Here is a 25,856-nt window from a genome sequence, read left to right as displayed (position 1 = left end):
ACTAAATGTTTGAGTAAGCTGTGCAGTTATTGCGTGCAATTCTGCAATAGCTCCGGCCATGGGATGGTTTATTGTACATTTAAACTATTTTTTCTTGTACAGAGAAACATACAAAATATAAAACAGACAAAATACAAAGCATACATACATAAAACTTCAGCTAAGAAGGTTTTAAAATGCGTAAATCACCGGATAAATTTTTACCACAATTACTTCGTCAAAAACGCATCTTTTCAACAAATGATTTTCTTTTTTTTTTTTTTTTTTTTCGAAAAAATTTCACTGCAATACATTTTACTCATAGGAAGACAGCGAAGTTGGTTACCGCATTTGGCAACTATCGACAAAAATCGGAGACATAATCGACCGACTAAACTAACCATTCGGTAATCTTAAATTAGTGATTTAAAAAAGAAATTATATAATTAAACAATATCAACTGTCTCATTGACTACTTCTTGATTTAATAGCAAGTTACTAAAGAACAGGTATTTTCTTTACCTGAATAATTAAAATTAAAATATTTTTTGTAGTTTAAAAGAAAACATTATGCCATAGTTAATTTGAAATACACCGCCAGCTCAGTCAATTCCAGCCGAGGACTGCAGTTTCTGGCGTCTGGGCAGTGCTAAACCTGTATTAGCTACCAGTTTGTTTGGCACTCTTGGCTTCCTTAAGAGGTTTTCCACCTCCAGCTCAGTCACTCCTATGCCGGGCTGATGAGTGCTAATAAGCACGAAACTGCAGTCCTCGGCTGGAATTGACTGAGCTGGCGGTGTATTTCATGTATTTCTGCCTTAGCCCTGGCTATAGGGCGGTAACTTACTGAACATAGTTAATTTGCTTTTATACTGAACTTTTTTTTTTTTTTTTGAGGAGGGGGGGATAGCTAATATATTGCCCATTTTTTTGGCCTTAATAGCATTTAAAAGGTGGGGAACCACTGATTTAAGGCTTCATATTTCGACAACGGGGACAAGATGGCAAATAATTTATGCGTCGAGAAACATTTTTTACTCTGCTCTTTCAATTGCTTTTTATTTAAATGTTTTTCACTATTGCTCTATCGTATGGTTTTCTGGTTAGAAATGTATCGGGGGAAAATAAATTTCTTGACGAAGTAATTGCAGAGGAATGGAAGTCGTTCCTTTAGTTTTAGTTATGAGATTAGTCACTTAATATGCACTCTTTAAAGTTCAGTTTAAAGTTCAGCACACGAAATAAGAGAACAAAGCATCAATCATGTCTGTAATTCTTTCAACAACCCGCACTGGATCCAATGATTGGTGGATGTGTGTCCAATTAAGTCAATTACAGATGATTCTGATTGTTGATGCAAACTGCTTTCAGGAAATGTTGGAGATTGCGAAGTTCATAACAATAATCCTTGAAGAGCAGAAGGAACAGGAACACTGAAGTTTGAGGTTTAATTCTTCCACAAACGTCCCAAGTGATCATTCTCTCACTGGATACGAGCCAACAATGTCATTGGATTGAAACAAATCGACAATGAGTTTTTCGATGGATATGTCCCCAATGGTCTTCCTGAAGAAGAGTTCGACGATTGTGTCAGTACCGACGTTCTTGAAGGATGGCACCATGAGGAGGAACTTGCCAAATCTGAACGGCTGCATGGGGTACGTCGTGTGAATGTACTTGCTGAGTGTCAGTTGAGCTTGATCTTGGATTTCTGATACCGATTGCAGAAAGCTTAGGCCTCGAGCTTCTGATGAGCCGCCAGAAAATTCTAGGCAGAAAAAAATATTGTTAAACTTTAAAATTTCATGAAAATAAAAAGATTAGTTGTATACGGCATATAGATATTGCGCCTTGAGATTTTGTCAAATCAAGGACGGCAGCAAAAGCATAGATGAATATTCAAGAAAAACAAGTTATGAAATAAAAACAATTTTGATATTAATAGTTGAGGAACTTTTTCAAAATTGTTAATTTAAATTCTTTAGCCATTTCTATCGTGGCAGAAGCTATTTAAATTTTGTACTTAAAATCTTCGTGCATTTTTTAATGTCTATCTGTCGATCAGTTTCTGTTTGATTCTGTTCATTACCTCTCGAGATATAGCAGTCACAAGCTTCGAGAAAAAGCGGTCGATTGTTGAACTCCCTTTTAGGCTATTAACACCAAAATTGCATCACCAACTGTGCCTTCTAAGGTCAACATATGAACCAAATTTTGTATGATTCCGCCAGTTACGTCATGAGACATGGGAGGCAGGCATAGCGGTGAAAACGTTCGATTGCCCCAGCTCCTTTGAAGGAAATGGCGCCAAAACTAATATGGTCCAATTCATATAAGGGTACATATGTGTTCCAAATTTCGTTCGATTTCATTCTGTAGATTTCGCTCCAGAGCGAATACAAAAAACCGGTCACAATACAAAAATCCAGTCATAACTTCAATAGTATTTTCAGAGACACTGAAAGGAAGAACATTTACTTAAATAAATTCTACATAAATAAAGTAAAGAATAGAGTGAAGCACCGTTTATACGTTTCTCTTTTATATGTTTTTATCAATTATACGTTTTTAAATTGGTCCCAGCAGACACACACAGACGGACAGACATTGTCAAAAATAAAATGGTCAAAGCAGACTGAGCACACACTGTAAAAAAAAACTGTAAATTTTGAAGAAGTTATCCGTATTTTTTACAGAAAAAAACTGTTCGTAATAAAATACAGGATTTCTCTGTTTTTTTGAATCTGTAACCGGTTATACTTTGTTTTTCTTCGAATTTTCGAAATTTCGCCCGCGTGTTTGGATTTTGGTTCTCGTGCTCGTGTTTTTGATCTTATATTTATTTAAAGCGAGTAAGTCTTAAATCGTTTGCAACTTCCATTTCATTGCATCCTAATCAATATTTTATTATTATGTTTTTTTGTCATCTGTTACAGAGGCATATTCGGAAATTTACCTTTGTATACTTGTATTTCGTAGTAGTATTATAAATATTGAAATGTATTTATGAAAGTATAGTTTCATTTTTTAATCTTCATAAAATAATAAATCAGCTTGAATAAATAATAAAAATACGGAAGATTTCTGTAAAATAAACGGAAGAAAACTGGCGTCCTGGCTGACAGTTTTTTTCTGTAAATTTTACAGATTTTTTTTACAGTGCACCTCAAATGCAGCAAACTACTTAAAATTCTTTCAAAACAAACTTTGATACGTAGGCTGAATCGAACAAAAGCTAAGCAATTCGAAAAAAGAGAAAAGGGGAGTTGCATATTCTTACCTGTTTTGAAAAGGACAATGGCTTTCATGCAGGAATATTCTGTTTGGTCTACCATCATATGCTTAAACTGGAGGAGAATGTCGTGAAACACGTTGGCCTCTTTTACTATAGTCGCTATTTTTTCTGCATCATCGCTTGCACTCAGACCTGAGGAAAAACATATAAAATTAAGTAATTTCAGTAAATAAATTATCTTAAATTTACTTTAAAGAGAGTGATATCTTTCAACAGCAAAATTAGTTATTTTTAAGGGGTCACAGCACCTTTTGAACATTTTTTTTTTAATTTATAAATATTGTGTTTTTCTTTGAAACCATAACATACACACCAGTGGCGTAGCGAGAAAAAATCCTTTGGGGGGAGGGGTAATTTTTTTTGAAGTAAAGAAATGCCCTCAAGTTTATATATATATATATATATATATATATATATATATATATATATATATATATATATATATATATATATATATATATATATATATATATATACACACACACATATATATATATATATATATATATAACAGGAAGACATTAGCTTTTTACCGTCATAAAAGCTATTATATTAAATGAAAATCTTTTAGCTCATAAACAGAACCCTTCAGGATCGACTGAAAAATAATTTTTTGGGGCTCATGGGGGGGGGGGGGGTTCTGACCCCCCTATCCCCCCATGGCTACGCCACTGATACACACTCATTTCTCAACCAATAATTTAATTTCAAAATCTTAAAATATTGCTCACATTCTTTAAAAATTTAGGAAAATTTTTGAATTTTTTTAAATTCCTAAGGCTTTTTGTTTTTGTACTTATTCAAAAAAAAGATTTTTGCTAAGAAATCACAATATTCATCTCTAAAAACTTGGGCATTCATTTGTTTATATATGCATTGGAGCATTTTCTGTGATTAATTATGTAAAAAATTAATTTTTTTTTAAATTTGTTTTTAAGGGTATAACATGCTCTAAACATTTGAGTAATTTATAAAATGCTTATCCAATGCACAGTTTTGTCAAATATGTTATCCCAGTTGCAAAAAGTATTACTTTAAAGCTGTATCTTTAATAGAAAAAAATCCTTAGGGATTCTAATCACATGAAAACACAAAAGAACCACCGAGAAAAAGCAATTTAAAAATTTTCTTTTGCATAAGTTTTAGGTCATGCTCGCTATAACTTTTTAAATATTTGAACTAAAGCTATGAAACTTTTTCCCTGTATTTGGAATAATTTGTAGTTTTGAAAAAAAGCAATAAAACATTTTTTGATCGTTTGATCATTTTTGAGGTAATGTGACACCTTAATTTAAATATTACTCAAATGTCATAAGATAAGAGAGGGGATCTGATAACATTTTGGAAGTAGTTGTGTAAATAATTTAAAAGAATTATTTTTATTTTAGTTTTGCTCTTCAAAGAAGAGATCAAAACTTGGTTCTGAATGCCAGAACCAAACCATGCATCACTAATTAATTAAATAAATTTTTATGATCAATGTTATGTAGAGGCGCGGATACAAACTAGCATTTAAGAGGGTGTCATGCTGAAAAATTTAGAGTAATGGAAACAAAAGATTTCTGGAACTGTCTCGGTGTCAATAAAAAGCATTAAATCGGGCAGGAATAAAGCGCATAGGCCTAGTGAGGCATAAACTTCAATAGTATTTTCAGAGACACTGAAAGGAAGTATTATTACAAATATTTACTGAAATAAATCTACATAAATAAAGTAAAGAACATATTTATATGTGTGTATGTGTGCATGTTCCCTATACAAATCCACAGTTTTCGTCGGATCTCGACTAAATTTCGCAGGAAGGTACTTGGGCACCCGAGAAGAAATGTTGGGGGGGGGGGGGGGATTGAATGCCAAAAAAGTACCGAACGGTTAGAATTTTAATTTTAGCGCCCGAAAATCGCATTAAATGGCTTTTTCTACCCGAAATAATTTACTGACCATTTCGAATTTAGCGACGCTCGATAGCCCGCGAAAAGTATCCCAGAAATTGATTTAAGTCCTTCAAATTCAAATTTAAAAAAAAAAATTAAGCCTAATAGAACAGAATTTCATGTCGGAGAATTATCGCTTGCGCGACCTCATTTTAAATTAGCGTTCAGAAGGTCGCCACTTTTTTTTTTTTTTTTTTTCTCGGCTGTGACTAAATAAAATTTTGTTTTTGTTTTGAGGTATAAATTTTCCCCTTTTTATTATTATTTGGCGATTTATTCTTTTTTTTCCTCTACTTCCAGCAGAAGATAATCAGGAAGGTTGAGTTTAATTTCTTCGAGAATTTTTTATTTTCCGTTTCCTTTCTTTAAAAATGATTATTTTGACGGGAAATTGTGCAGTTGTTTTCGTTTTGAGGTATAAATTTTCCCCTTTTTATTATTATTTGGCGATTTATTCTTTTTTTTCCTCTACTTCCAACAGAAGATAATCAGGAAGGTTGCGTTTAATTTCTTCGAGAATTTTTTATTTTCCGTTTCCTTTCTTTAAGAATGATTATTTTGACGGGAAATTGTGCAGTTGTTTTCTTCTCTCTAATTGAAGCTTGATATGCATCACTTGACATAACTTTTATTTTCGAGGTAGGCCGCGCAAAGCCGGCAATGCAGCTAGTAATTAATAAAGTAAAAACACTTCGTCAAACACATTTCGTTCATTAAATATTTGAAACAACGTGTGATAATATAACTGCATGTACATACGTCCATCCTGTATGCAATTATGAAATTAGGATATAATGATGGATGGATAAGAATGTCGACGGTTTCAGGGGGTTCATGACACCCATGACCCTCCCCTTGTATCCACCCCTGGTTATGTAGCGTTGTAAATATTATGAAAAATATATTCATTCATGTCACATTTCTCAGAGGATGATCTTTGCGCCTTTGACGCAGAAATGTGTGTATGCTTGAGAATAATGTACAGTAAAAAAATCCCTCTAATGCGGACACTAACGGGACAAATTTTTTTGTCCGCAATAGAGAGGTGTCCGCAGGACAAGGGTTTAATAATGTTATTTGCATAGGAACTGGGGAATTAAAAATTGTCCGCATAAGAGGGGTGTCCGCCTTTGAGGGGTATCCGTTAGGAGGGGTTTTACTGTATTATAATAAATTTAAAAAATCTCACTAAAATTTTTTCGTTATGTTAACTTTAATAACAGTTATCTACTCACCCGATGCAGATAGTTGATGGTTAACATCCAATGGTAGGTTGAACTGAGCGCAGCTCAACAAGAACAATTCTTTCCAGCTCTCTTGAACTAACAACAACTAAAAAAGAGAAATAAATAACGTTATAGAAAGGCGAAACTCAAGCTCTGAATCTTTCAGCATTTTACACAAATTACGATAGTAAACTCTAATTTGTAAAATTGTTTCTGATTTTCCGAGTTACAAGGAATCGTTCTTAACGAAAAACAAATGAAGCTTTTTTTTTTTTTTCGTTTGGCACCTTTATTTGCTTCGAAAAACTTATCTTTTGGACAACCATTTAAAATTTTAGAAAATGCTGATAAGCCTCCCCCAAAGAAAGATTTTATGTAGGTTGAGCATTTGCTTTTTCAAAATGTTTTTATTAGTATCATGGAGTAAAAAGTTTAAATATACTTTAAAGGAGTGTCGAACGTGCTTTTTTTTTTTTTTTTTTTTTTGAAATTACTAAAGTTCAAGAATCGAGTTTGAACAATCGATGGTGTCGATTGTTCAATCGAACAATCGATTTTTGTGTTCCTAAGTTTACACAAAAAAATGCTGTTTTGCATAAAAAATACCAAGACTGAGTGAATGGATAAAATAACACCTCTTGTTACACCATACGATGTTCAAAGTATTGAACCCAAAAAGGTTCAAAATATTGAGCCTTTAAGTTTCATTATATTCAACGAAGATATAGAGTTATTCATCAATTAATTAAACAGTTTTTATTATTTACATTTTGAAACTTCAATAAGCACTTTTTTCAAAAAATATAATAGCGTCTAACGATATTATATTTTTAAATAACGTTTTTAGTTGAAAAATAAGTTCGGTTGACTGTGACCACTTGCAATTATATACATTTTTATCTAGTTCCTTTACTTTTATTATCAGTTTTATTTAACCTGTTAAACAAGAAACTTACTACCTTTAAATTAATGTCGATTGTAGCAGAACAGATTTTTGCAATTAATTCTTTCTCCAATTTCAATTTCTGACCTTTTGTTATTTTTTCTCAATTTTATTCGTGTAATAACTTTTATTTTACTTGTTAGTGAAGAAGATGAAAGAAGCTGAAGAGCAAAAACGAGGAGGAGTCTAATATAAGCCCCACCCACCTGGTCTTTGACTGGCAGCGCCATAAAGGCGGGAACGCTCTTAACCCACTTGACATTCATGAAGAGCAAACGGGCCGCTGATTCGCAGATCGTCTCGGGATTGCTGATGATGGTGGTAGGGAACAACATGTGGAAAGGATACTGGAAAGAAAAAAAAAAGAATATAGTTTATAAACAATTGGTATATTTTCTTTTAAACAATCAGAAAGGATTTTGTAGTAAGTTACCGCCCTAAAGCCAGGGCTAAGGCAAAAATACTTAAAATACAGATTGTATTTTAAGTATTTTTGCCTTAGCCCTGGCTTTAGGGCGGTAACTTACTACAAAATACCTTAGCTTTGCCATCCATCTTTGAGTTGAACCGCACCATTGTTGTGGTCGCTCATCTGGTTTGCTAATTCTGCATTAGCTACCAGTTTGTTTGGCTCCCTTGGCTCCCTTAAGAGATTTTTCGCCTCCAGCTCATGTGATTCCTATTCCGGGCTGATGAGTGCTAAAAAGCACGAAACTGCAGTCCTCGGATGGAATAACTGAGCTGGCGGTGTATTTTAAGTATTTTAAGTAATCAGAAAGGAGACTGGGAGAGGAACGAAATAAATACTAAATATCTAGTCATTGCCCTTGATATTGTAATTGATCTAAATGCTTTCCCGTCCCTGATATCGCTTTGTATTTATTATTTATCTGGTGCAGATTTTTTTTTTAGAATTCATTAGTATTGCTTCTAGAATGCGTTAAAGCGTGTGAAGAAAGGCCGATAGAAAATATCTGTGGAGATGTCTAATGTTTCTGGAAAATACTTATAATTAAGAATAAACATAAAAGAATGAACATGGGAAGTGGATAAATATTTACACTCTTTTGAAAATTCTAAAGTTTCGTTTGCTAAAAAAAAGGGAGAGGGGAAGAAAGGAAAACGAAACAAAAAACAGAAAAATATGGATAAACAAATAGTCAAATTATAAAAAAAAAAGTTAATTTGAATTCCAGATGACAAAATTCAAATTATGTTTTTCGCAATCACGAGTGTGTGTGTACATGTAGGCGTGTGTGTTTGTGCGGGGGGGGGTATGTGTATAGGGGGTATGTGTATGTGTGTAGGCATGTGTGTTTGTGTCTGTGTGCAGGCATGAGTGTGTGGGTAGTTGTGTGTATGTGAGTGTGTAGGTGTGTGTATGTGTGTGGGGGGGGGGGTATGTGTATGTAGGCATATGTGTTTGTGTCTGTGTGCAGGAATGAGTGTGTGGGTAGTTGTGTGTATGTGAGTGTGTAGGTGTGTGTATGTGTCTGTGTATGTGTGTAAATGTATGTATGCGTGTGTAGGTGTATGTATGTATATGTGTGTAGGTGTATGTATGTATATGTGTGTAGGTGCGTGTATGTATGCGTGTAAATGTAGGATATTGACGAAACCTGGAAATGGTTTTCGCTAGAGGTGCAGCATTGTGAGGAGCCGGTCGACGGTGATGCTGCGGAGGGTGCTGGTGGGAAAATAAAATCATAAGAACGCCAAAAACAATCAAGTGAGAACAATAAACAATCGTGATTGCTCAAAAAAAAAAAAAATAAATAAATAAAAAAAATAACTGCAAAGTGGTAAGTAGTAATTCAATCCAGTTAACTAATTAAATTAATTTTTATTTGTTTAATCGTTTGTTTTAAGAAATGCTTTTAACGAGCTTAAATTGTATTTTATCTTGCTTAATAAAAAAATTCTATTGGTGTCTAATCAAATGCAATATTTCATATGGAGTCTTCGGAGCATTTTTCAAGTCTACATAAAATGTTTAGCTGAATGAGTGGAGGTTGCTTAGACAATCTGTAAAGAATTATAAAATACGAGACAAAAAAAAATTTCCGCCAATTTTAAATCTATGAAAAAGTTAGAAGGAAACATTTATTTCAGCGTTAAATATATTATCTACATCTTAAATAAGATTATCGGAGCAAAAAAAAAAAAAAAAAAAAGAAAGAAAGAAAGAAAGAAAAGAAGAGGAACAAAGAAAGTATGTTTTCAAGTGAAATGAACCACTGCAACATTTTTTGAAAATAGTAACAATGTGACTTTTATTGATTTGTATCTTTCGAATGCTGACTCCTAATGCAGAACTAAAAACTTGCAAAATAATATGTTTCAAGACTGGAACTCGTTTCACATCCGTCAAGTCTGAAGCTTTCATACCATACAAGCGATGGAAAGATGCAGAAAGTCATGTTTTAAATATCAATAGCGGTCGCCATGAATATCGTTTCAAATTTCACATAATTTTGACGTTTCATAATAAATTATCATAAAATTTAATATTTTTCACAAGCTAATCTTTAAAAATAGATCATAATAATAAAAATAACATTTTTTGCAATAAAGAATATACAATAACATTGATAATATTTATGATAACAATATAAAATATTTTTTTACAATAATAATAAAAATATTAAACAATAAAAATAATGTTTTTTATAAAACTAATAATTAAAATATTTCATAATTAGTAATAATAAAAATATTTTTTTAATAATAAATAAAAAAATATTTTTATAACGATAATAGTAATAATAGCAGCATTAATGTTCGTAATAATAATAATAAAATAGCATTAGTATTTATAATAATAAAATAGCATTAATATTTATTATAATAATAATAATAATAATATTTATTTTATAATAAATAAAAGCGAAAATACCTTTGGTGTGGGATGGCATAAGGGTCCCGGAAATCCATGCGGAGACAGACTAGATAAAGTGGTCTGAGCGACCAGAGCAGTTGTTGGGCAGGGCGCTCCTCTGTGGTCGGTAGCCAATAAGTTGACAACGTGCTGGGGCGGCGGGAAATGCGGGGGTGTGACGCTTCCCGGACTGCTCCCGGACTCCTTCAAGTACGAGAGAACAGATCTCCGGATGGTCGAGTTGCGTGGACCCCTTTCGTGCTGGACTGCTGTGGCGGGAAAAATATAAAGGAAAATAGGGATTAGAGTGTGCTAATGCATGTGCTGCTGATTTAAAGTGAAATCCCGTTTCAATATAACGTGATATTCGTTTCAGCGAAACATATTTAGAGTCTTTATTTAATTGCCATTAAATTGCTTGATTTAAATTTCAACGAATAAAATTTGAATCCCTTGGAAGTTCATTGTAACTGGATTTCACTATTTATTTTCTTAATAGTACTGTTAAACGGTTTTCAAAATATGAGCTTTCAGCAAAATTCGTCCTTTTATACCATGATTTCTTGCAATTTCTATATTTAGTTAAAATTATAGCGTTGTGATAATTTTTATTACATAATTGCTAAGTACTTGTTCTTACATTTTTTAATCATCCTCGTACATTAAAAATAAATAAAGTAATAACAAAATTTAAAGGAAAAAATGATTTGATAATTTAGTTTTGCACATTTAGTAGTCTTAGAACTAGTGGTTGCAAGACCGGTATACCAAATACCAGTATTTTCGAACTATTTTTAACACCGGTATTTGCTGAGTTAAAATACCGGTATTTATCGGTATTAGCTGAAAATAAATAGTTCTTAATTGAAGAGTTTTCAATTTAACTTATCAGATATGTACTGTTATTTTAATTGTACATTTCTTTTTGATGAAACAGTACAGAAATCAATCTATTTACGTAAAAGGTTGACTTCAAAAGCACGAACTAATAGAATATGATTGAATAAAAGTAGCGGAAATATTGCAAAGTGATATTTTCATTACTACATGGTGTGATGATGTGCACCACGTTTTTACTTTTTCCATGTCCTTAATCACTCAATCGCTCTTTTGTAAAAGTTAATTTTAAGGGTGGGTAATTACAAAAGTTTTTGTTCGAAGAATAATTTATTCCAACCATCAATTGCAGTAATATTTGATGATATATATTTTTTAAATATCTATCAACAGCACTTTCCTTTGTTGGTGGTTGGCTTTGAAAGTGGTTTTTTCAACAAATGATAATTTGTGGACACCGGTATTGCTTCGTTGTCCTCTCTCGTTATTTAGCTGTATTCTTGGTAAGAAAATATTTAACAGTTATACAGCACCTTGAAAATTTGCAAAGAGGAAAAGCATATAATCAACTAAGGAAATATTTCAGATATTTACTTAATTGTAAAGAATTTTGAAATGAAACGAAAACGAATAAAAGAAACTGACAAAGATGAAATTTAATCAAGTTCACCGTAAATTTTAAGCCATAGGGTTGATAAAAAGCAATTATAAACCTAAACTAATCTCAAGGAAATCGTTAAAGGTGATGCTAATATTGGAAAAGATTTTTCTCCAGAAAATAAATTACAACTGGCTATAAGGGTCATGCTGGATACTGTTTGACAGCGGATTGTATGTAATTTGGCAATCTGCCAAGTAAAGACTATTCCATCTGAATGAATCTAGCAGGGGAGAAGGGAAAATAACAATGGGATTTTTTTGATGCACGCGTTTTACAATGTCACTAGTGCCGTATTCATGTATTGCATTCTCTAAAATAAAATAAAGGAAAACAAAAATAGTTACCATGGAAACAAAAAGAAAAGAAAATATTTTCATTTCGTTCAGGAACGTAAAAGCAAAATTCTAAGCTCAAAACTTTGTTGTGGATAAATAAATCCGTTAAATTTTGCCGTGAGAATATAGATCAAATATACTTAGATTAAAAAAAAAATGTTGCTGAGAGCAAAGTTTCATTTTTACAAAACTAAGGCTAAATAATAGGAGGCGAAAGTACATATCTGTAACAAATCAACTAATACTCTTATAAACTAATAGATACGTCCATTTCCGCCTATAAACCAGATATTAGCCTTTCCATGTAATCGATGGTCAGACAGTATCATTACCCTTCTTTGCAAATAATTGTAAAAAAAAACCTCTCTTCATAAAGCACCACTCCTGAAATTTAATCTTCCAAAACCCAATAAGAGGATCTCCGGTTCATTACATCACCGAAAAAAAAATCAAACCACAGTTCTCTCCACTGCTTAATTATCCAGAAGCACTCCTGACTTGGCCATGCGTGATATTGCCTCAAAGCACAAGCACGCTTGCAGACCATCCCTCCCACTCTTGCACACACACAAGATAAAAAACGAAAAGAAAAAACGCTGCGTTTTGCCATTGATACCACGGTACATCAATTAGTGCAGGTGCTTGCCAACCATTGGACTCGCGCGCTCATGGCACAGATCAGTCCACCACCAGAATATATTCCCGCTGTCTAAACTCCGGGTGCCTTTGTGACGTAATGGGGGGTCTGATATCGATCCCGCGGCCCCCTATGAGTCCCCTTTTTAGAGTTGAGTAGTACACCTGGTGTGCCCAAGTACTTCGTTATCCGTCCTGCATTGAATCCGACCCCCCTGTTTCTTATAGGGGTATCATCTCTAGTTGAAGTTGCTCGCCCATCAGTTTAAATAACTATGAAATTTTTTTCGTCTGCCATTATTTTCGGTTCTTTCTGCCTCCCTTCTCTTTATTATGGGGTCCAAAAGGGATTTTTTCGTGGCGGGAAGGCTTCTGCTCCCCTTCTTTCGAGTCATTTTATTCATATGAGTCAAAGCTCTTGAAGTAAAGTTACCCATGGAGGAAGTCGGCGTCAAAAAGTCTCAAGACTTTTACTGGAGAGGAAAAATATGTGCAGGCTTTAAGAGAAAACTTTAGAATGCTCTCCCTGCTATTCGAAAGACGGTCGAGTGGAACACGTGTGGGAGATTTCTAACGATGATTTCATTTAGGTCATAGAATGATGCACTTGATTTTTTTTTTTTTTTTTTGCATAGAAATCATTTCCCAATCCCAAAACCATTTTACTTTTCTGCGGTTTTGTTTAGAGTTTACAGCTAACCGGAAAAATCCCAAAAGATGTTGATTTTTCCGAAACATCGTTCATATCAGTATTATAGTATAACGTAAAATCGGAACGTATTTCCAGAATGCAAAGTGACCAGGAAATTAAGGTTGGCAGCATGTACTTTGGAAGTTTCAGAACAGAAGCAATTTCTTTAAGGGTTTGTTTTTAGGATTGATAAATTCAAAACGAAAAATAAAAAGTTGTTTATTCAATCCATAATTCGATATTATTTTTTTGTTCAATGCACTTTTTATTTTTACTGCTTACTAGAAAATCGCCCGTCGAGATATGAAGGGTGAAAATCGCTTCTACATTTTGAACGAAGCAATTACCTGTTTGGTGATAGTTTGATGGTGGAAATTTTAACCCTAACTCCAGTGGATTAACCCTAAACTCCAGTTAGATAGCGTTCATTGTTGACTACTTTTTTGTTTCTGCATTCCCCTGAAATGACACAGTCCTACCAGTAAAACTGTTAAGTTACAGTTAAAACAGTCCAGTTCAGCATTGTTGATGACGTCAGGAGAGTTACTAGATCATTGGCTATTATATATATATGAGGATGTATTATTCGCAAATAAAAATATTCCAATTTTTTTATTTCCTTTTAACAAATCCTTGCCTTTGATACTCAACTGATTTTTAATGCAATTTAGATTCACCGCAATTTTCTTATTACACACAATTAGCAGACAATAATAATAATGTCATTTGCATATTTAAATTTTGGAATTTTCCCGTTCGTGACATTTTTTCTGAAATTCGTTTCAATTAAAGAATCTAATGTTCATTTTTCTGCAACTAGAACGTGTTAAAATGAATCTGAGTAATGTTTATCCTTGGCTACAGACTATATTTTCCTCTTTCCTAATTCTTAGATCAATCAAATCAACCACAATAGTGCGGTTAAACACAGCAAGACATTTTCAACCACTTTGCTTCAAGCAAGATTAAATAATGAAACAGTATGCGAGAAACTGCTAAATTACTCACCATCTTTGTTCATTCCAGCTTCCAGACATTTTTTTAATCTGCAGGATCTGCACTGATTCCTATGCGTTTTGTCCACAGGACACTTGTTGACTCCGCTGCCACGCCCTTTGCAGGAGTACTGACGGTTCCTCCTTATTGATCTCTGTAAGAGACATTCTTACTTAGACAAGCAATCCAACAGCATACTACTTTTAAGTACCACTTTTTATTTATTAATTAAAATTAAGCTGCAACCATCATATTGCTGCAACTTATCACTAATAATGTGATTGCTGCAGTTAAATTTGGCTAGATGTAAAAAAAAGTTCTTGGTGAACCATTGACGATTACTGAATATACCTTGCCTTGCCAGCAATTTTCGAGTTGAACCGAACTATTGCTTCGGTCACTCGGCTGGTCTGTGCTAATTCTACATTAGCTATTACTTGTTTGTTCGGTCCTCTTGGCTTCCATAAGAGGTTTTCCATCTCCAGCTCAGTCACTTTCCTATGCCGGGCTGATGAGTGCAAATAAGCACGAAACTGCAGTCCTCGGCTGGAAATGACTGAGTTGGCGGTGTATTTCATGTATTGACGATTATTTTTAACAATTACAATTAGTAATTATTTAGTTTGATCATTGTTTTATCAATTGATATGTTCGGTAGTTCCAAGTTTTTAAATTCAAATCAAGTCATTTCTTGGCACACTATACAAAGTTTTCTCAAATTTTATGAAAGTCTGCAACAAAATTCTTTATTAGAAGAAGATTGCTAAAGCGGAATTAGATGAAAATGTGTATTAGAAATTTGGTATCAATTTTTAATTCCTTTTTCTGATATGTGATTTCAACTTTATTAAATGTGTAATTTTGTATTAAAACTATCACTTCGCCAGTAATTGGATGTTGCTTATAACTTATAATTTGTACACCAAAAAATTCGGAATTCAATGTTATCTGAAACGAAATGTAGAAAAACAAATTGTAATGTAGTTCTTGACGGTTAGTTTTATTCCAACGAGACATACGGCTGAAATACTTTCACTAGTCTTCACCAGAACTCTATTTTTAGGTGCGTGCCATTAATTTAGCATGAATAAACATTTTTAAAGATGATTTTTCATCATTGATATAATTACTCAATTTGATAACATAGCTATAATTAAGTTTCAACTTACCTTAAAGAAGCCAGCACACCTAAGGAGGGGGAAAAAAGAACAAATTAATTTTTAAATAATTTCAACAAAAAATCACACGTACAAAATGTAAATTAAATCGTTTACAGAAATTCAATTACGTAATGAAAAATTCACTTTCGTAATATTTTTCTTCAAATATTCAAAAAAAAAAAAAATGTGAGAGAAAAAGAAAAGCATAAAATCCCTCCTCAGTACTTTAAAAGTGAAAATAGTCCATTCATCTTAAATTAATTGCTCATATAATTTAGCTGCTTGAGAAATACTCAGTTATTCAACTTAATGAACCTCTTTTTTTCGGGGAAAAAAGAGGAAATGTTTATGTTCAGTGAATTGACCTTAGTATTTCTCGTAATTCATTGAATCGATACAAATTCATGTTAGAATATCAAAACTAAATATTCATTAAAGTGCTTATACATTGGATGACTTCATCATTACTACTTAGTTGAGAAATTTCATCAATCATATTAACTTCATCGAAGGACCTTTCATCTCATATTGGTATTACTATGAGATAAAAGGTCCTTCCTTTTTTTTTTTTTTTCGTTTCATATTACTCAATTTCATATTCATATTAATCGTCATTTATTATTTATCGTCTGCATTTCTTTATTATTCAAAGCCGTACTTTTAATTACTTCTACTTTCACTCAGCTGTTTCTACTTCCTTCTTCGATGCTGAATTAATATACAGTGGCTCCCAAAAGTGTTCGTACACCTACGACTTTCAATGAAATAGGCCATTATCCATTGGTTAGAATTAATATTTCGGAATAGGTATTTTATTATAAGATCTATGATCTATATTTAACAAAACTACATGAAAATTTTAAATAAAACATTAAAACATAATTTTTAAAAAATCAAAAACCAAAAATTGCCTGAAATTTTATCTCACAAAAGTCTTCTTACACTTTGAAAAAATGTCAAAAAATTAGTAAATAATCTAACTTTTTACAAAGTTATTATTTAGTAGAACATCATGCAGTATCAACAAGAGCTTTTAAACGTCTGGGAATAGATTTCATTGTGTTTTCTTTCTTTTTTTTGCGTAATTTCTGAGTAAGTGTTCAACCCCAGTTTGAGTCTTACTGTTTCTAGCTCTATTTTCATTTCAAAGCTGTATTTTCGTAATCTAGCCCCCAGATATCTCTAAATATGTTACACTAAGTTCAAATCTGGAGATTGAGGGTGTATTTCTAAGCTTAAGGACAATTTTTGAGGCACCAAACGCAAACGTGTGCTTCTTATCGTTATCTCGATAAAAAACAAAGTTGTTTCCAATTACCAAATTTTGGGCTAATAGTTGAAAATTGCTTTTTTAAATATTTAAATGAACAGCATGATTCATTATTTAATCGAAAAATTCCAAATTTCCAAGTCCTGATGCTGTAATGCACCCTCACACTAAAACACTTTCACCGTCCTGATTACCTGATCCAACTAAGTTCTTCAGATTAAATTCCTCATTTTTTCTTTTATTTACAATTATACAACAATTTAACCCAAAATGTTAAATTTATTTTCATCTATAATTAAGACGTTGTTCCAAAACGTTTTGAGCTTATTTATCATTGATTTTGCGACGGAAAGCGTAAGCTTACTGTTATTCGCACGAACAAGAAAATTTCTGCAGGAAGAGGTCCCATTTAATCCAGTTAATCAGAGAACTTGGCGAACAATTTTAGGTGAAAATTAAACGTAAAATGTTTCATTCAATTCTGCAGAAATTTTTTCAGCACTCAAATGTGTATTTTTCATAATTTTTTTAACTGTAAACCTCCGATCACGCATTGTTAACTTTGCCAGTTGACCTTTTCTTACAGTGTTTTCGATCCTATTCTTGTCTTTAAAGCATTTTATTAAGCACTTCACTATAGAATGGTATAAATTACCTAATTTAGAGACATTTCAAACCAATTTACCGCTACTGTGAGTAAGCAATTCAAATTTCGAATGGTGTTTGTGGTGTTTTTCAAATACCAGTCATTTTAAAGTAATAAGCACAATATTAAGGAATAAATAAACAAAAAATTAAAGCCAAATGACTTTTAAGGGTCAACACAATGCAAAAATAATAAAAAATGACATATTATAGTTTTAATCATGAATTTATTCGAAAAAATTTGAGTGTACGACGACTTTTGTGGCGTATTATTTCTCCGTCTCTTCATTTTTTGACAAATTTCAAAAATAAAATCTGGCAATATTTTGAAAAACACTACTGAGTTTTATTCAGAATGGCATAAGAATGGTGTGAAAAAAATTGGACTTCATATTCAAATTCAGTTTTGCGTTATTTTGGTTTTACTACAAAATTTCAAGGTGTACGAACACTTTTGGGAGCCACTGTACATATTCTACTCAACTTGTACGAAATCTTTTTTTTTTTTTTTTTTGTGCTATAAAGAAATAGAATGTGTTTGTTGGGACTGAGACACTTGATTGACCCGATAATTGGGACCAAGCAAGGCCAGGAAAGATCTTTTGAGCTCATGCATTTTATGCAAATTTATTTTGTCTACATTAATTTGTTACCGGGCCTTTCTGTAACAAAACTGATAGGCTTGATGAATTTTCGTATAAATTCATTTTTCAAGATCGAGTATTTAAACACTTGAACAAAATTCCTTAAACACTGGAACATGTTTCAGATTAAATAATTTACAGATACCTATATTCTGACACATTAACCACATTATTATTCTAACAAATGTTAATTTCTCACGCCATTTTAAATGTTCTCGAATATAATCCACTTAGATCAGTGGCTATTTCTGTTACCGAAAAAACACCAATTCATTTTCATGATAAAGAATTCGAATGCCCGACGGCAAATCACCGTTCTCACGATCCCTGACTGGCAGCTTTTCCAAACAGCAGCACGTGACACGGGGTGCGTTCTCCAACCACCGTGTGGCGCTCCATCCCTCTTTTGTGTTGGAGCAGGGGATTTAGAGAGTTTTCATCCCAAAAGGAGGGATACCACTTTAATTCATGCCATATATATCCCTCCATGACGCTAAAGGAGACTTAACAAGGGTTTATTTCCCTTGTCTCTGTCATCTATAACTTTGAAACAGCTATGAAACTGTTTCTCCCCCGCGAATTTACTACTTAAAATTTGTAATCCAATAAAATTTAAAATAAAAGCAACGTTTTGCATCTATAAATTTAGATGTAATGCACTAAAGAAGTATTTGATAATAATAAAAGAATAATAATAATAATAGGGTAAGGTCATCAGTGACAGACAAGGAAGGGAACAGTAGCAGACAGTCATATCTCATAAGTTTGACTTTAAAAAAAAAATGCTTTTTATGCAAGTTAAACTGATGTTACTGCAGCCCATGACATCTAGTGTTATCAGAGTGAATATTATGAGCCAGTTGGTAGTTACAAGGTAATGGTGGATGCATGGGCGCCCATATAGGGGGGTGGGCTAGGGGGCTCGAGCCCCTCCCCCCTAGAAATTCGAAATTCCTTGCTTTAAGTACTTTTTTCTTTTTAAAAATGTAAAAACATTTATTCCCCAGTCATTAATGAATAAGTTATCAATAATATCAAATTTTAATGACTCTGATCTGTCCTAAAATCGGTTTCCATGGGGAAAATATCCAGCTAAACCACATGGAAAATATCTGAGCCCCCCCCCTTACAATTTTGCATATGGGCGCCCTTGTGTGGATGGTTATGAGCAGCCAATCTGAGGTCAGCTGGTGTTTCATGTTCATTTGAATTTAATAAGGTTTTAGTTCTTAAAATAAAGAACTTTTGCACATTTTGAAGAGAAAAAGGGAATTTTGTCCATTACTCATCCTTTCCTCATCCTGTCTGTTACTGGGTATCACCAGATTTTCAGGCGTCTGTTACTGAAGGACGGACCTTATTTTCGAAATTGAGCAAATAAAAATTGAAATGAATTAATTCAGAGGATCCAGAAGTAGCCAAACGTTATATGAGATGTTGTTTCATAAGCGAAAAATAGTTTTAAAGGTCTAAAATACATTAAAAGGCTCAAAAATTGAGTTAGCCTGAGAGCGATAGCTTAAGAATGTCTGTGACTGGCGCCCTTGCCCTAATTGTTGATGTTTCTGTGACAAAATTCTTGCGTTATAAATGAGAAATGTAACTTATTTTAAAATAAAAAACATCTCACGCAGGCCTTAATTTCTAACGAAAGAAGTGCAGGAACCTTATGGTCTTCAGAATTTAATTTCATGCGTAAATAGCCTGAATTCCGTCTAATATGTAAAAATTTACATAAACCTGAAAAGATAAGTGCAGGAACTGAGTTCCAGTATGAATTAGGCCCTGGTCTCGCATCATACATATTCTATCCTCTCTAGTACAACTTTCTCAAAATTATTTCCTCGTTTTCAAAAATAATAGTTCATTTGAAGAAAATAGAAAACGTTCCCCCCCCCCCCCTCGTCCATAATAATTCCGTTTAGTTCAATGAATTTTCCAATTTTACTGTCTATATTACTCGAAAAAGCAAATTTGGAGCTTTCCCACTTTCTTTAAGTTTTGATTTTGTTATGCTAATTATTTAATAAATGTTTAACGTAATTAAATTTTTTTTTCCATTTTCTTGATGCAATTTATTTATAGACAATGATACCAAATTTTCAACTTGCTTTAAAATGAAGCAACGTTTCAAAACCTTACTTTTAACAGTCAACTGACATTTAACATATTAAGAACTTTAGATTTATTTGTTTAGATTAGAAAATTTTCATGAGCAATAATTGTGAAAATCATTCAGATTTGTATTTCATACCTATCTTTATGTTCACCCATGAATACAACTACGCAACGAAGCAAAAACCAACACAAACCATTAAGCAGTATAATAAAATTTAGAATAGCACAATACGTCTTACATGACACTACATACGCTATCAATCTTCAATACACGATTTCATTGGAATTACATAACAAATAATTATTTACAAATCAGTAGCGTCATATTTTGAGCTGAAGTTTTACGCTTCGTATTTCAAAAATTTCTTTTTACCGTTACCTATTTCGATTTTTTTTTTTTTGATAATTTTCCATCCTAAAGTGGTCAAAAAAAAAATTGTCATTAATTATTAACATTGTTATCTTTTGTTTTTTCTTTCAAATGAGTGGTCAAAAATATAATATGTCATCTATTTCAAAACTTTCTTATTATCTTTATTTATCCCTATAGAAAGTCGTCCGTCAAAGTATGACGAGTGAAAATTGCGTCTACTCTTCTACATTTTATAGAAGCCATTGCCTATTTGGTAATATTTTGATCGTTGAAATTGTAGCCCGAACTCCAGTGGATTAACCCTAAACTCCAGTAGGTAGCGTTCATAGTTGATCATTTTTTCGTTTCTTCATTCCCCTGAAATGACACGGTCTTTACCAGCAAAAGTTACCGGATCGAGTTCAGCCTTGTCACAATAAAGCATTTCTCTGCATGTTAAACATTACTGAAACATATTACCAAATAATCATGCCGAGGCACGAGTTTCATTGTTGAAACTCGGTGGTTACTCGATTATTGGCTATTATATATATGAGAATTATTCTATTCGTTTATTTGTTTCCATTAGAATGGTCCAAAGAACGTGGGATTCAACCATTTTCAACTTTCTTGTTATCATTAATTATTCCCATTGTTATCGATTTTTTTCAAAACCGTGATCAAAAATATCTTAGTTTATCCATTTTTCTGCTTCGTTACATTCATTAACTATTACTATTTTTTTTTTCAAACGAAATTTCAAAAATATCAGGAATTCATCCATTTTTCCTGTTTGCCAATGGCACACACTTCTCTCTCCATCCTCTCAAAAATGGTGGCATAATGACAAGAATAGGTGTCACTCACACCGGACTCCATTGTCAACTTGCAGTCTTTCAATTCCCGCCATTTAGGGCTCAGTAATCGCCCCTTCGGGGGTTGAGGTACCGCCTCCTGTCCCGATAGAATGATATCTTTGTCACAGGGATTTTCGCCTGGAGTGGATTATTTTCATAATATCATGCAGTCAGAGTCATGCGACTGGGGAACAAAACCGTTTTTCAGAATGGTTTTTAGATTTTAAATACATTATGTGTGTGGCTCGACTCGATTAACTCATTCTCTTTACACACATGGAGTTTTATTATTTGGATTTTATTTTTATTTTCTTTTACTTTCATAGTGATCCGTTTGAACTAAAATACTTGTTGGATAATCTGACCAGTGAGTTAACACACCCCATGGTATGAACAGTTAGTAACTTAAAAATAAATAAAGTTTCAAAAGTTTTTTCTTTTATGAATTGGCAACAGTGACTGCTCTATGCGATTCCAAAAATGAAACGACTGGTTCATTTTCGGAATGGTATCGAAGGCAGTCTCTGTTGCCAAAAATGAAGACTGCAACCATCTTTATGGACTAATTTTTCTTTGCATATTTTTTAGAATTCTGATATGGTTTTTTTTTTCTTGTTTTTATACTGCTCAATTCTGAATTAAGTAACTTATTTTTTTGTTTCTGTTAGCCTGATTGTATGAATGAACATAACCCAATAAAAAACAACTAGTAACTTTAAAAAATTTAAAGTTTCATTTAGTTTTCTTTTATGACAGCAACTTGGCAACAGTAACTAAATTCTATATAATTCCAAAAACGAAACGACGGAAAAATGTTGCGTATCCACTGATTAGACGTGTTACTTTTCCACTAATTACATATGTTAATTTACTGGATTAATGTACCACTTTTTACTTGCATCCCTTCCTCCTCCTCCCCCCCCCCTTACCTAGTACAAAAGAACCATAAAAAAAATTCCAGCTCTTTTCTTTAAACAATTACACAAATGAATTGAAGGGGGTTTATTTTTTCCAATGTCACATACAAAATGCTAAAACTCTTACAGATGTTATGAATTTCCAGAATTAAAATTAGGCTGGTGTAGGTAATTTGTCAAACCGCTTTTTAAAGGAGAAATTTATCTTCCAGACAAAATGGTATTTGATCCAATTTCAATCAACCCAGTCACATGAGGTAAAATATCAAACTGTAGTAACCCACATAAATGACTTATTTATGACACACCACGATGATGCAATAAATTTCTACATAATTTGTTTATACACTTTGCCGTTGTTATGAATTATGAGTCAGTTTTTCTAACATTTTTAGCAGAAACAAGATTTATAAGGAAAAATTTACTTACCCATCACAGGCAAAGATCCCATAATGTTTTCCAGAAGAATGATCCTGGCAGACTTTGCAAGGAACATCTAACAGAATTCTGCCTGAAAAATATTTGAAAAAAAAGATGTCACCTATCTATCCTCCAAAAATAAAGAAGCGTGAAATTTTTTTTTAATCTGGTGAATGTCGACATTATCCGGTGAGTATCAATAATCACTTGGCGAAAGATCGAATCTTTTCAAATAATTACCAGTGAAAGTAAATTTTTGTCTTTATCTATAACACTGACTGTTGAACAGAGCGATTTTTTGCTGGTGCCTAAAAATTTGAGGTTCGAAGTTCATTACGAATGTGAATCTTTTTTTAAAAATACATAATTGTTATTATTTGTTTTAAGTCGAATGCTCTATTTCTGTATCATTCTTATTATTATTATATTTTGAACATAGATATTATAAGTTAATCTCTGCATGAGCAGAAAATTTTAATTTCCTTGTTGCTTTGGATTTATTTTAGAAAGGATATTTTGAAAAATTTGCTGGAGTAAATGCAAACATCGTGTAGAATGCAGAAATTACATTGCTAAGTTTTGGAAAAACAGTTGATGGCTCTTAACTTTTTTTTACAAACTGGTGACAAAAAAAAAAAAAAAAAAAAAGAAAAAAAAGATTTCATTGCAGATAAGTTTCACCAATGCAATGATGCTTTTGAAAACTGGTGAACATAAAAATCACGATTACATTGATGAAGCTTATCACCAATAAGATGGTTGCAGCAAAATGTTGCTAGATTCAAGGCCGTAGCCAGGATATTTTTTCGGGGAGGGACATGGTCGAGGCAAAGGTGGTTCTAGGACATGTAATCAAGTGGGAAAATAGCATTTAAAAAATATGTTTATTGTGTTGTTTGCAAAAATTAAACAACAATATATTTAAAAATTCGTATCAAATAATTAATTTTAATTAATTACTTCATTAATATTTTATACCTAATTTAGATTCCATCGGAATTATTTATTAGAGAGTTCACAAAATAAGAGGACTGCGTACGCTTTTACGGTCTATAACACTTGATACAGTGTTTATTACTTGTTTGCAATTACAAATTCATGCGTCGGGGGCTTTTAGAATAACTCTCACGCAAATAAGTGAAAATAGTCTCAGTTGAAAAGTAATCTACACTCATCACCTCAAAAAATAAATTAATATTCTTAAAGGCTTACTTTATTAAAATCTACAAAATTAAGCATGTAATCAAAAGTATGATAGGATTAAAAATGATCGTTTTGATCATGTAAATATGTTACGTCTCTTGTTTAAGTGTATATCAAAGAATGTTTTTAAAATGCTATCCGTAATAAGAGTCATTAGCAATCAGTAATGGACCAAAATGTGAAAAAATGAGGACGTTTTGAAATTTTTAAAAAAAAATTTGTATAGTGGTGTGGAGGGAGGGTCGAAAAGAAGAAGCGATCTGAATGAAAGAAGATTTGTATAACAAGGCCAAGTGATAGTGAAGGAGGAATCGAAGGAAGTTTTTTGATTAGATTGTCTTCGTTTCTTTATTTTTTGGAGACAATTTAAAATTTCGGGGGAGGATTTGTCCCGACGGTCCCTGCCCAGTCTATGGCCCTGGCTAGAAGACAAATTTCTTGGTGAAATATTGAACTTTATTTTTAACTGTGTACTGCTAGCGCATAGATTAGAAATTTTTGCCCTAAATGGTGACATTCCTTACGATGTTTTCCAAAAAACAAAATTATTCGATAGAAATGCTGTAATGTCATTGTAACAACTCGTTCTTTCATGAAGAATTATCAAACTCGATCTGACCACATGCTAATGATCCTTTAGTAGGTGACTCAAAGGTCACTTCATCAAAAGGGTGACTTGTTACCCTCCCCATTGGCCGAGCCCTTCGCATCTGCTGCGTCAGCAACGCCTCCCCCCTCCCCCGCTGACAACCCCGTTCCTTGCGTGTGTCGGCGGAGGTCAGTTATTCGAAAAACATCTGCACCCCCTTTCTTGTTCTTTCAATGGAAGTTTATTATTGACCAAAGTATGTTGTGGAAGGGGAGAAATATGGAAATGACCTTCTGCCTTTTGTTATGGGAATTATTGTGGTAAAACTGTGTGTTTATGCGGACTCGTATTATGTGTTATAAAAACAGAAAACGATTCTTAATGTACAGAAAATTTTACAGTAGAAGAGCGTAGAGCACCAATTATGCGTACTCCAATTAACCAGACTGTCCAATTAACTGAATGGTCTAATTATCCGAACATACTAGCCCCTCATTTTTCACGACTGGTGGCACACAAAATCAAAAGCACTCCCCCAATACACACTCTTAAAAATAAAATTCCATGTTTCACCAAGAAATTGGTTCAATCTAGCAAAATTTAGCTGTAGCCGCATCTCCTTCGTGAAACTTATCACCATTAAATTAGTTGCAATTAAATTTTGCTAGATTGAACCAATTTCTTGGGGAAACTTTATTACTAAGAGTGGATAAGAGAATACGGTTTTCAGAGAAAGGGAGAACTCAAAATCAAGATCAAGAAGCACAAGAACTTTATGAATGAACCTATTCAAAACCAAATTTCTTTCTTCATTTGAGCATTTTTAAAGATTATTATGTAAATTTAAAACACTTAGGTACGGTAATCACAAATGATTATTCTTAAAATTATATCCAGCTTTCTAATGTCAGATATTTTATATGAATTCATTCAGAATACGTTTTTCCCTTTCATTTCGTCTGTTTCAAAATAAAGAGGTTTTCTTTTTAAACACACATTCTGTATGAGTACCTTTTATTTAAAAATTCAGTTCAGCACATTTATTACTGCATAGATAAATTATTGTTTGGTGATCACTACATGTATACTTGAGTGAAGTTTTTTAAATATTGCGAGCGCTTTTTCGTGTAACGTTTAGTACGAATAAAGAGAAATCTAAACAGAAAGACTGAATTAAAAATTATAACTTTTGAGAAATGCGGAGTCATCAACTAGTAGTTGATGATCGACTTATAATTTCTATGATCTGTAGTTTACAACTACAGATCAT

At 32.8% G+C, this 25,856-nt stretch overlaps 1 protein-coding gene across 1 annotated transcript; it reads right to left on the bottom strand.

The window, feature by feature from the left end:
• Nucleotides 1-1,454: 1,454 nt before the first annotated feature.
• On the bottom strand, nucleotides 1,455-25,856 carry LOC129217829 (nuclear receptor subfamily 2 group E member 1-like). The gene is made up of 9 exons (XM_054852174.1): nucleotides 25,799-25,856; nucleotides 22,804-22,885; nucleotides 15,581-15,599; nucleotides 14,424-14,565; nucleotides 10,274-10,524; nucleotides 7,584-7,724; nucleotides 6,444-6,540; nucleotides 3,260-3,406; nucleotides 1,455-1,747 (listed from the first exon to the last, which is right to left on the bottom strand). The coding sequence occupies exons 1-9, from the start codon at nucleotides 25,854-25,856 to the stop codon at nucleotides 1,455-1,457; spliced, it is 1,230 nt and encodes a 409-aa protein (XP_054708149.1).

Source organism: Uloborus diversus, chromosome 2 (assembly GCF_026930045.1).
Source record: "Uloborus diversus isolate 005 chromosome 2, Udiv.v.3.1, whole genome shotgun sequence".
NCBI classification, from domain to species: Eukaryota; Metazoa; Arthropoda; class Arachnida; order Araneae; family Uloboridae; genus Uloborus; species Uloborus diversus.
This window is presented reverse-complemented; position numbering and strand designations above follow the sequence as displayed.